At 46.8% G+C, this 11,725-nt stretch overlaps 1 protein-coding gene across 1 annotated transcript; it reads right to left on the reverse strand.

Moving 5' to 3' along the window:
• Positions 1-1,823: 1,823 nt before the first annotated feature.
• Positions 1,824-11,043, reverse strand: IRX6 (iroquois homeobox 6; the record flags this gene model as incomplete). The annotated part of the gene is made up of 6 exons (XM_081335566.1): positions 1,824-1,936; positions 4,100-4,690; positions 5,762-6,069; positions 6,608-6,717; positions 8,329-8,586; positions 10,999-11,043. The coding sequence occupies 6 exons, from the start codon at positions 11,041-11,043 to the stop codon at positions 1,824-1,826; spliced, it is 1,425 nt and encodes a 474-aa protein (XP_081191692.1).
• Positions 11,044-11,725: the final 682 nt, after the last annotated feature.

Genomic DNA, 11,725 nt, shown 5'->3' on the forward strand with positions numbered 1-11,725 from the left:
ATGGTATCCGAGTCAGGCTCATGCCCTTCTTTAGCTCTGGCCTCGAAATTATCAGATTTAGAGGGTTGTAAAACTTGAAAACGGGCACCAAACTATAGAATCAATTAAGTGAGACCCAGATTTGTGATTCATGGCTAAGACACGTCTCACCAGGAATGCTCCAGTCTTTGGATAAATCCTGGAAGCCTCTGTCATGGCTAGGGTGGAAAAAAGAAGAGTGGACAGATGGATAGACAGATGGACAGGCAAAGGGGCAAACAGAGGGACTTAACTTAGTGTAATGTGTGAACCACGTCACAATGGTAAGCCCCTATATCCTGATGCAGGTTCAATATACACCTCCCCCCCCCAAGCTGAATTTACTTGACACAATAAATGTGAGTGTACAATAAATCTGAACCATGTAGACAGATAGTGGGAAAAACACATCAGTAAGGAAAATGTCCAAACCAGGATTTCAAAATATTATATAAGAAACAAAACTGAGAGAATTCAATCAGTACTGATAGTAATGAAACTCAGTGGGTGCTCTTTCTCTCCCTTCCTCCCTCCTCACCCTCTCTTTTTCTCACACCCATACTTCCTGTCTCTGACATTTCACATTTTTCTGAAACGGCATTCAGTTGTTGGATTTTTAATTAGAGAGTTTTAAAAATACTTTCCGTGGTGTCTTTGTACAAGGCAATAATGAACAAATGTGCAGGTTGAACTAGGAAAGGACTCTTTTGAAGAAACGGGACACACAAACACACTTAATTTAAAAATGGGGGGAAATAAGTATTCAAAAAAAATATCTGAAAACCTGTTGGAAGGATGTTAAACCCACACATCCCGTACATATTTGGGATATGAAAAAAAGAAAAGAAAAAGAAAAAAGAAAGAAAGAGATTGGTTCAATAACCACATTGTTAGTTTCCATTATGCAGAGAATAACACAGATCTACAACGGACGCCAAGATCTCTCAAAAAGCCAAAAATACATTGGCAGAATTTTACTGGAGAGCCATAATTCAATTAATGTAGTTTGATGACAAATGTAGTGCATGAGAGATGCTCGTATAACATAGAAAAAAAACCAGTTCCTATGTATGTTTTCTGGTAGGCCTTGTGATGGTAAAAGTTGTGTTATCTCTTCCCTTCCTCTGACGAGAGAAGCTGTAACAGTCATTCATACTCTGAAGAGTGTTGAGAAAAAATGAGACAGACAAAGAGAGATAACGGGTGTCTTCCCTGGAAGCCTGATGTTTCCATACCTTCTTGAGAAGTTCAAGTAACATGGTGGTTTTCAATGACCTGAAAGAGAGAAAAGGGATCTCATCAGCCAGTCTGATAAAGTATTTCTGATAAAGTACTGTATTCGCGATCTTAATCATTTAGTAAAGGAACTATCAGGACCAATCTACTGGTAGAGAGCAGCTGGCCTTTTTACATATATTGATATGAAAGCAGACAGAGTTGAATTTGGATTTTGAACAACGTGGTCTTCAAATACCTTTACCTCTTTCTTATTTTTCACGGTTTAATGAAATCTTCTCCAAACCCTCAATTTTAGGATGAGAATGAATCCACTAATAGCATTTTTCTGGCCAAAATAAAAAAAGGAGAGAAAGCATGCAACGAATTGCAAAGATAATTCCCTTTATTGAAATAGTAACTCATAACAAAATAGCTCCACAGCATATGGGATGCTGGAGGCTCCAAACCTGAATGAAGACCCCCCCCTTCAGACAACACGACTTGGGATCAAGGATGTTGGGAACTGATCACAGCCTGCGATCAAGGATATTCTCCACACAACACAACAGCTTTGCGACTCACTTTTTTCACCTCTTCAGCACCGGCCGGAAAGCTGTTCTCAATTTCTCTTTATGTTGACTGAGGCAAACATCACTCAGGTCCAAAGAACTCTGAGCAGCCCGGATGCTCCTCCTAAATCCTGTCATAACAGAGAAATGGAAACGTCTCTCAGCTTTGGATGGAACTGGCTCACCCCAAAAATCCTAGGCTACACTCAGACATGCAAAGTTGCTTTGGTTTACAGGTTGCCCATCCTGGAGCAGAAGAACCTTGAATCCACATAAGTATTGGTTCATACAAAAGGACTGATAGTGGTCATGGATTCAGGCTTCTTTCTATAGCAGACATGTCAAACCCAAGGCCCGGGGGCCGGATCCGGCCCGCGAAGTGGTTTCATGCGGCCCACAAAACCATCCTGGAAACAGTGAGGGAATGGGCCTCCACTGCCTTGGCCCTGGCCCAGAGACCCTTCTCCTGCCAGAGGCCCTCAGATCTGTCCCACTCCTGCCCAGGCCCCCATAGGCACCCTTGATGCGAATGATGTAGAGCTGGCCACGCCCACCCAGTAGGCCATACACACTCTAGCCACGCCTACCCACTAGGCCACACCCACTCGGCCCCCTGAGGGCAACCGCAATGCTGATGCGGCCCTCAATGAAATTGAGTTTGACACCCCTGTTCTATAGTATCTCCTACAATGTTCCAATGACTCCAGGCTCAGAGGAGGCAAAGAAGCTTGGTCAGTTTCTATCCATTTTTCTAGAAGTGCCTTTTCTGCTAGCAAGGAAGGTCCATTCATGAGATATTTGGCACCAGCTCATCCCGGTTTCTCTGAGTGAACATTTCCCTGGTTGCATTCCACCATTAAAACCAGCTATAATGAAACCGCACACAAATAATTATTTCCGTAAACTTGCTTGTGGATACTGCCTGCTGCATGTCTAAACAATTTCCTAGAGAAGATCACATCTGTATATCACCAACCGCAAGGTGATTCAGGATGGAATGTGAAAAATATTTATATGTTACTTAGGTCTATACATATCTTGTGTGTAGTATGTTTTAAAATGTGTGTTATGTATGTGTACACTTTGAGAGCAAGCAACTCAATCTCATTTTTAATGTGTGCCATTGTGCCTACAAGAAAAAAAACGACCATAAAGGTTATCTAACCTAATCTAAGAATAAGATAAGCAGTGTTTTTTTTAACCTATTGCAAAAAATGGTGTCGTCGTAGGAACAACTCAATGGAAGAATAACAACAAGAACAACAGAGATATCAGTACAGTTTTGAATTAATTCCAATATGTTATACCCCATTAACCCAAGGTTTCTTATAAAGCCCTAAATACTTATTTGTTTTCTGTTTCATTGTCTTTTTAGATAAATATACAAAAGATTTCTGAAGACGTGTTTAGCACTAACTCTGGCACCTTTAAGATCTGTGGACTTCAACGCTCATGGCTGGCTGGGGAATTCTGGGAGTCGAAGTCCAGAAGTTTTAAAGTTCTCAAGGTTGGACACTTTTGATGTAAGGAGACTATATCAAGACATTGTTCCCAAATAGCTCTACTCACTTGCTTCAGAATTTGTGTTATGCCTCAGAAGGGTTGATCATAGAATTCACACGGCAGTTGGGGTGTTTTATACAGAAATGCTTAGGGGAGAAAAAGGTAACCAAAGCCTGCTACTTCTCACAGTGGCCATATACCACTGTGATGGCAAACCACAGAAAGACCAAACTGCAATTTCACTCAATCCTTAGGGATAAACAACAACAACAGCAAGTAGTTAATTTTTTTTTAAAAAAGGAAAATTGATTGCTCGCCCGATTTAAGGCGTGAAGTATCCACTTGCTAATCATAAGCTGAAGCTTGCTCTTCCCACATCAGTCAAGAAAAGTTAAATTTAATTTGGTGCAAGCCATCACATTTCACATGTATATTAGCCAATTTCACTGGAGTTGTAGGTAAAGATAGACACATTTCTGGATTAGACCCTAAACTGGAGGTTTCTGCCCACCCGTGATATTCCTCTATGCAATTCCAAAGTTGACCTACAAAGCTTAAATTCTTCAGCCTCTTTCAAAATAAGCAGGGTGCCCTATTTCCTTCATGCTGCCAAAATTGAGACAAGGATGCTATACCCATAATTACTTCATAAAATAGCTAAGTGTTCACTGGTTTCTCCCGAGTTTCAACATCTGTGTTGGACTTCCGGACATTACATGAAGTTCTTTCTTTTGCCAAACTAAGGACAGTGTGAAAATAAAACAAGATGAAAAGGCTTCCAAGGTAACTACCTTCTGCTCCTGTTGCATACTGACATGTCTCCCCTAGCATGGGGTAGGACGCATAGTTTAGTGCAATGGACTGTAGGTTGAAGGTTGAACTCTTCAAGATCTTAGCTGATGGTGGCAGCTCTTCCAAGGCCTTGTCATGGATGGGTTGTGTTCTGGCAAGGTTGCATTGTCCGTCAGTCCCAGAGCACCTTTCCCTGAGCACCAAACAATCAGGGCTCTCTGTCCTTGGAGCAGGGTGGCTGGCAGACCCCACAATCATGTTGGCTCCTGCCGTATGAGCGAGGGACCAGATGCGTGGCTTCTCTGGAGTTTCGTAGAGTTGGCCTTGCGTTGCAGGACTTCCTGTTGTGTTATTCTCCTTCTGGCCAAGAAAGTCCCCTGTAATTGGGGAACGTTGCTTGGCGCATGAAAAAGCATGAAAATGACTGGCTGAGCTCCCAGTAGAGCTGTTCTTCTCAGACTCGGTCAATGCTCTGCCAATTAGGAGGCCATCCTTCAGCTCATCTTCAACCTTCAGGCCTGGTTCCTCCTCATCTAAGTCCTCCAGATCACTCAGTTGCAACTCCTTTTCTTCTTTGCAGATTTTGGAGTCTATGGTTGGAAATAAAAAGGAATAAAGAACAGAAAACAGTCACCTTAAGGAGTTCATTAAGAGCAAGTCAAGTTGGTTTTATGTATAGAGATGTCGGTAATTTGGCTTCTCGGGGACTACCACAAAATAACCTGATAACATCATCCCACCAAGAGGGCTGGATAGGGTTTTTTTTCCTGTAGAGATAAGAAACTGAGTCATAATACTTAAAAACAAACCCTTACAATCAGACGAAGGTGATTACAGTTCAGGGTTGAAGGCAGTTGCCAGAGAGAAGGGCAAACAAAGAAGCAAGTGATTCTCCTTAAAAATGATCCAGGATAGGAGTTCAAAGTCAGGGCTGGGAACATTTGCCTTCCAGATGTTGGATATCAAGTACCATCATCCTTAAGGGGCTGTTCTGACAAGGCCTGATGGGAGCTGAAGTACACATAATCTAGGGCCGTGGTGGTGAACCTATGGCACGCGTGCCACAGGTGGCATGCAGAGCCCTCTCTGTGGGCACATGTGCCGTCACCCCAGTCCTAGGCCTTCAGCTGGGTTTTATAACCCCTTTTTGCTTTAGACCTCTGCCACTGTGTGCAAAAAAAAAAGGTTCAATCAATCAATCAATTTCAACTTCTTGCAGGGAAAAAAAAGATCTCGCACAGTTGGAATTGATTGAACTTTTTAGTCCCACCCAGTCTTCCATTACCACTGCAGCCACGCCCACCCAATGGGCCACACCCACCCGGCACCCAATGATACATAAGTGGGTTTTGGGTTGCCATTTGAGCACTCAGGTCTCTAAAAGGTTCGCCATCACTGATTTAGGGTATTCTAAGTGGTTTAACTGGGAATTAGAATAAAGACCTTGGAATGTGGGGAAGGTCCCAACTTCAAAACTCTTGGGAAATGGCTGATTTCAGCCAGTTTTCTAGAACTCATGAAGTCCTCTCCTTGGCTAGTGTAGAGCATAAACTGCTGTACTGAAAGGACTTTAGGATGGAACATCTTTGATATTTTCTTATGTGAATTTATCTCCCATTTCTAGAGAGGGGGAAAAAAGGATACTACCATTCCACACTTACCTTTGTCTTCACTGTCGCTGCTAGAGTCTTCTCCATTCCTTCCCTGTTCCTCCCTCTGCTCATCTCCCATTTTATTTTTAGGAGACCATGTCATCTTGTTCTCCTTCTTGAGTCTCCGGCGGGCATTAGCGAACCAGGTGGAGACCTGGGTGAGGGTCATTTTGGTGATGATGGCCAGCATGATCTTCTCACCCTTGGTTGGGTAAGGATTTTTTCGGTGTTCATATAACCATGCCTTGAGGGTGCTGGTGGTTTCCCGGGTTGCATTCTTACGTCTGGATGAATTGCCAAAGTCCACTGTGCCATACCTAACAGGCAGATGGAAATGAGCTGGGATGACTTCTTCCAAGGCCCAAAACACAAAACTTCACAGACTATCCAAAGAGACGAGGAAGTTGTCCCAACATAATTCCTAATGCTACAAAAGAGAGGGGTTTACTCTCTGTTTATGTACTAGTGGCTTCACAGCCTAATCAAGGAATTGTCAAGAACACTCCCAACAACATTGGCAGGGCAAGCCAGTAGTATAAAACAGAGAGCAAACTCTACCACTGATGACGTTACCTAGTTGGATAATGAAACATCTGCAAGAAACCAGGTTCAGAGAGCAGCAAGGACCCCACAGTTCTCCTCCTCCTCCTCCTCCTCCTCCTCCTCCTCCTCCTCCTCCTCCTCCTCTCTGCAAACCTCCCTCCCTTCTAGCACTGATGATGTTACCTAGTTGGGTAATGACATACCTGCAAAATAGCAACCAAGCTGGGAGAGCACCGAGGACCCCCCAGGTAGACTTGTCAACTACGTCTGGAACAGAGCTACTGTGCTAGATGTAAGGGCAGAACCTCTTACCTGTCGTACTGCCCAAAAGAATGGTCATAGGAATAGTAGGCGGCTGCTGTTGGTTGAGCAATGCCTGCATGTAAAGCCGATGAGCTGTCCTTCAAGTCATACTGAGAATTCTAGAAAGGGTGGGGGGAGAACCAGGTAAAAAGCTAAGCGTGTGCATCCACCTCTTTCATACCCCTCTCCCCCAGTTTCCAATGTAGAAATCAGGTACATACATTGCACTGAACTATTTTGTAGGCTCTCTCACTTCTGGCTCAGTGCCTAGCATGGAGGCAACAATCAAGGATTATCAATTATTTGGAGTCCTGCAGCTCTATAAAACTTATTCAACAAATATCCAGCAAACCATGGACCGAAGGGCGTGGCGTAGTGAATCCTGGTTTAACATCACATAGGTAAATCGTGTTTGAGCAGGGGGTTGGACTAGAAGACCTCCAAAGTCCCTTCTGTGGTTCTGTTAGGTGCTAAACAAGGACATATCAAAAAGTGAGCAAGACTTCCCTTTATACACCAGGATCTGGGTCTGCCGTGTCTAATAATCCCTTGCTGTAAAGCTATGGTATCCAAGCCTTGGAAGCTTGCTTAGAATTGGGCATTTCTGATAGCCAGGTGACTCAGGGCTGTTCTGCTTTCTCTTGCTTTGCCTTCTTCTCCCCACCTCTTTCTGCTTCTTTGCAAGACAGAACAGTATTCTCCTCTTTTTGTTATTTTTATTTGAACTCTCTGGAGCTGATTTTTAAAAAGACGTTGGGAGGAGGAGGAGGAGGAGGAGGAGGAGGAAGAGGAAGAGGAGGAGGAGGAGGAGGAGAAAGAAGAGAAAAGAAGAAAGAGAAGGAGGAAGAGAAGGAAGAAGAGGAGAAGGGGAGAAGGGGGAGGAGGAGGAGGAGGAGGAGGAGAAAGAAGAGAAAAGAAGAAAGAGAAGGAGGAAGAGAAGGAAGAAGAGAAGGGGAGGAGGAGGAGGAGGAGGAAGAGAAGGAGGAGGAGAAGGAGGAGGAAGAGAAGGAAGAGGAAGAGGGAGAGGAGGAAGTGAAGGAAGAGGAAGAGGAGGAGAAAGAAGAGAAAAGAAAGAGAAGGAGGAAGAGAAGGAAGAAGAGGAGAAGGGGAGAGGAGGGGGGAGGAAGAGGAAGAGAAGGAGGAGGAGAAGGAGGAGGAAGAGAAGGAAGAGGAAGAGGGAGAGGAGGAAGAGGAAGAGGAAGAGAGGCCTTGCCTCCAAGTCACTTACAATCCAAAGTTATTAATAAAACTGATAGGTCTCCCTAACTTCCCTATGTATCCGTACTATCATTTGCCACTCTTGCTTGTCTGGCTTCTCCCGGACTCCGGGGCTCAATAGATCTCCCTGAAGAGAAATGCGGATAAAACTGAAAACGCCCCCTGGGTAAAAGGATCTGGCCTCCGTGTTCTCCAGGGCTTCCCTGGTACCAAACGGGCTCGGGAGACGCGAAAGTGACTTCCGAAAAGGCAGCCTCGGCTCTGCTGGGAGCCCTCCAGATTTCTCTTAACGCGCGTGACCCCCCACCCCCCCACGCTCGGGGAGAAAGGCAGCCCTGAATCCCCCGAGGCACAGGCTTGTTTTTAAGCAAACCCCCATTTGGCCTCTGGTGGGAATTGAACGTTTCTAACTTCTAATCTAAGCTGACTGGACGCCTCCCCGGTCAACAGGGACTAGCGCCTTTCGGCCCTTGTTCTTCTCGCGACTCATTGGCGGCGGGAAGGCCACTCACCAACGCGGTGTAGAAACTGGAGGGGTCGGCGTTGTAGGGCAGGTAGTTGGCGTAACCCGGGTTGGCCCCGGCGGCTGCGTAGGGCGAGCCGTAGATCCCCAAGGCCGCGTTGAGCTCCGTTCTGGATCCGGCCAGCAGCCGATTCTCGTAAGAGGGGCAGCCGAGGGTCGCCGACTGGGAAGACCCCGAGGAAACGTCGGAGGCAGCGCGGGAAGCCGAAGTACAGCAAGTGGCGCTGGAGCTGGCCGAGACGAAAATCTGCATAAGAAAGAAAGAGAGAGAGAGAGAGAGAGAGAGAGAGAGAGAGAGAGAGAGAGAGGGAGGGAGGGAGGGAGGGAGGGAGGGAGGGAGGAGAAAGAGAAAGAAAAAAGAAAAAGAGGGAGGGAGGGGAGGAAGGAAGAGGAAGGAAGGAAGGAAAAAAAGCAAGAAAGAAAGGAGGAAGGAAGGAAGGAAGGAAGGAAAGAAAGAAAGAAAAGTAAGTTTGGGATTAATTACAAAGACTTTGATTCTGGGAGCCCCTGATATTACCCTCCCCCACACACACACACACAAACCGCAAGTGAAGCGTTCTTCCGAATCAACAGGGAGAGATCCAGCAGGCCCAGAGAGCCTGTGAAGGGGGGGAGGAAAGGGGGGTGAGAACAAAAATAGCAAAGGAAGCTGGGGGGGGGGGAAACCCGGGTAAATCAGAAGTCAACCACGCAAGTCCTCATTCCAAGAATTGCTGCTGCTGCTGCTGCCGCCCTGAATTGCTCAGCACTGCGAGAGCGCGGGCGGACTTGCCATCTTGCCCCGCCAAAGGGAGAAACTTCAAAGACGCCACCCCCGCCCACCCCGCAAATTATCATGCCCAACTGGGGGAGGGGGAATAGGCAGGTTTACTCAGCGGAGGAGCCTCTGGGATCAGCCAGAGTAGGCTGGGTAGAGAGAGGAAGGGTTGCTTCGGATGCAGAAAGGGGAATAGAAAGAAGAGGGAGGGAAGTGGGGGGTCAGCATTAGAATAGAATAGAATAGAATAGAATAGAAGTAATGTAATAAGAATAGAATAGAAGGAATGGAATGGAAGAATAGAATAGAATAGAATAGAATAGAATAGAATAGAATAGAATAGAATAGAATAGAATAGAATAGAATAGAATAGAATAGAATAGAATAGAATAGAAGGAATGGAATGGAAGAATAGAATAGAATAGAATAGAATAGAATAGAATAGAATAGAATAGAATAGAATAGAATAGAATAGAATAGACAGATGGAATGGAAGAATAGAATAGAATAGAATAGAATAGAATAGAATAGAATAGAATAGAATAGAATAGAATAGAATAGAATAGAATAGAATAGAGTAGAGTAGAGTAGAGTAGAGTAGAGTAGAGTAGAGTAGAATGGGATCTTAGAGGTCTTCTAGTCCAGCCCTCTGCTCGAGCAGGAGAACTTATAACATTTCAGACAACTGACTGTCTAGTCTCTTTTTTAAAACCTCGAATTCTGAATTAACCAAGAAGATTTAAAAAGAAAAAGAAAGAAAAGGAGGAAAAATGAATGTAGACTCGGGTGTGCAAATAACCGGGGGGGGGGGGAAGGGCGGAGAAATGGGGGGGTTTAAAGAGATTTGGCGATGTTTGCCTGTTTGCGTTATCCATATTTTGGCAGGAATCTCTCATAAGAAATCCACAAGGCTCCCGGATTCCGGCCAGTTACCCCGGAATGAAGTCCCCCGGAGTCGGAATATCCAGTTAATCAGAGACCCCGCTGATCGCCGAAGGGCTCCGGTTTCACATCGGGCGTGACTCCCGAGCGATCCCGTTCCTAAAGTCACCAACTGCGCGAATCTTTTCACCGAAGTCAACCCAATTTCTAAGTTCGTCCCTTCGGAAAAAGGCGCCCTCCGATGTCCTGGATTGATTGGTCAAACTTTCGCTTTCCACCTTCCCAACCCATGAAGGAGAGGAAGAGGAAAAGGGGGCGGGGGGCGGCGGAAAGGAAAGCGATCGATCCTTATCTGTTTTCGCTCTCCGGCCAATAACGGGGATTAGAAGGGCCCGTCCTTTCCTCAGCCCCCTTCCCCAGATGGCGCAGTTCGGCTTCGCTTTTCTTAGGTAGAGGGGTATAACCGAGGTGAGGAAGGGGGGAGACGCCGCGAAGCGCAGGGGTCCCTGATCCATGGTCCTGAGATGGATGGCTGGGTGGATGGATGGGTGAATAAGAAGGAAGGAAGGAAGGAAGGAAGGAAGGAAGGAAGGAAGGAAGGAAGGAAGGAAGGAAGGAAGGAAGGAAGGAAGGAAGGAAGGAAGGAAGGACCAAATTATGGGGAAGGAAGGAAGGAAGGAAGGAAGGAAGGAAGGAAGGAAGGAAGGAAGGAAGGAAGGAAGGACCAAATTAGAAGGAAGGAAGGAAGGAAGGAAGGAAGGAAGGAAGGAAGGAAGGAAGGAAGGAAGGAGTTATGGGGAAATGATCAGAACACTGGCGCCTCTTCATTCCAGCTGCTGGGAGTAGCAAACCAAGAAAAGCCAAATGTGGGGCTTTTGGTTTTTTTTTGTTTTTGTTTTAAAGAAAACCTTCCCCCTCAAAAAAGTAAAAGCTGACCATGGGCTCTTGAACTTCTAGCCCAAGGAGGGGTCCGGTCTTTTCCCCCCCATCCTTCCCTCCCTCCCGAAGTGCTGGACTCACCTGTGAAGAAGCACTGTAGGAATAGCCAAACTGGGGGAAAGACATCGCGGCTGGCCGAGGTGGAGGCGCGTGTGCGCGCGCGGGTGACCAAATCCTCGCGTTTGGACCCCGAATGAGACGGAGAGGGGGGGAGGAGGAGGAGGAGGAGGAAGGTTGCCCCCCCTCCCCGGTTTTCTTCTTTCTTCCCCTTCCCAAATCCTCTATCTCGGCTCTCCCCTTTTCTCCTCCTGCCCCACCTTTTCAGCTACCGCCCCCCCCTTCGTTCCACCCACTGAGCCTCTTAATTGGGGGGGGGCGCGGAGAGGGCGAAGGGGAGCTTTACGCTCCTTCGCTACACTTCGCTACTCCGGATTATTGCTGCTTCCCCCCTCCCCCTCCCGCGCGTCGGTGGCAACTGCGGGCGAGCGCCGAGCATCTGCCAGGAGGAGGTTTCCAGACGGCCCCCGAGCCCCCCCCCCGCCCGTCTCCTCGTCCTCCTCATCCTGATCGAGTCTCCCCGGAAAGCATCGCTGAGATGCAGAAATAATGGAAGGGGGGGGGAGAGGGAGGGAGGGAGAAAGAGAGAGAGAGAGAGAGAGCGGGGCAAAGAGTTTGGGGAGGGGGTGTGTGAGGGCAGGAGTTTGCTGGCAAGATATTGGGGAGGGGGGAGCCCGTCCGTTGGCCCGGCGCAGAGGGATAAAGCGTCAAGCGGGCGGCTGCCCAACCGTCGGCTGGACAAGTCGGAGCT

Source organism: Vipera berus (assembly GCF_964194415.1).
Source record: "Vipera berus genome assembly, chromosome: 10".
NCBI lineage: Eukaryota > Metazoa > Chordata > Lepidosauria > Squamata > Viperidae > Vipera > Vipera berus.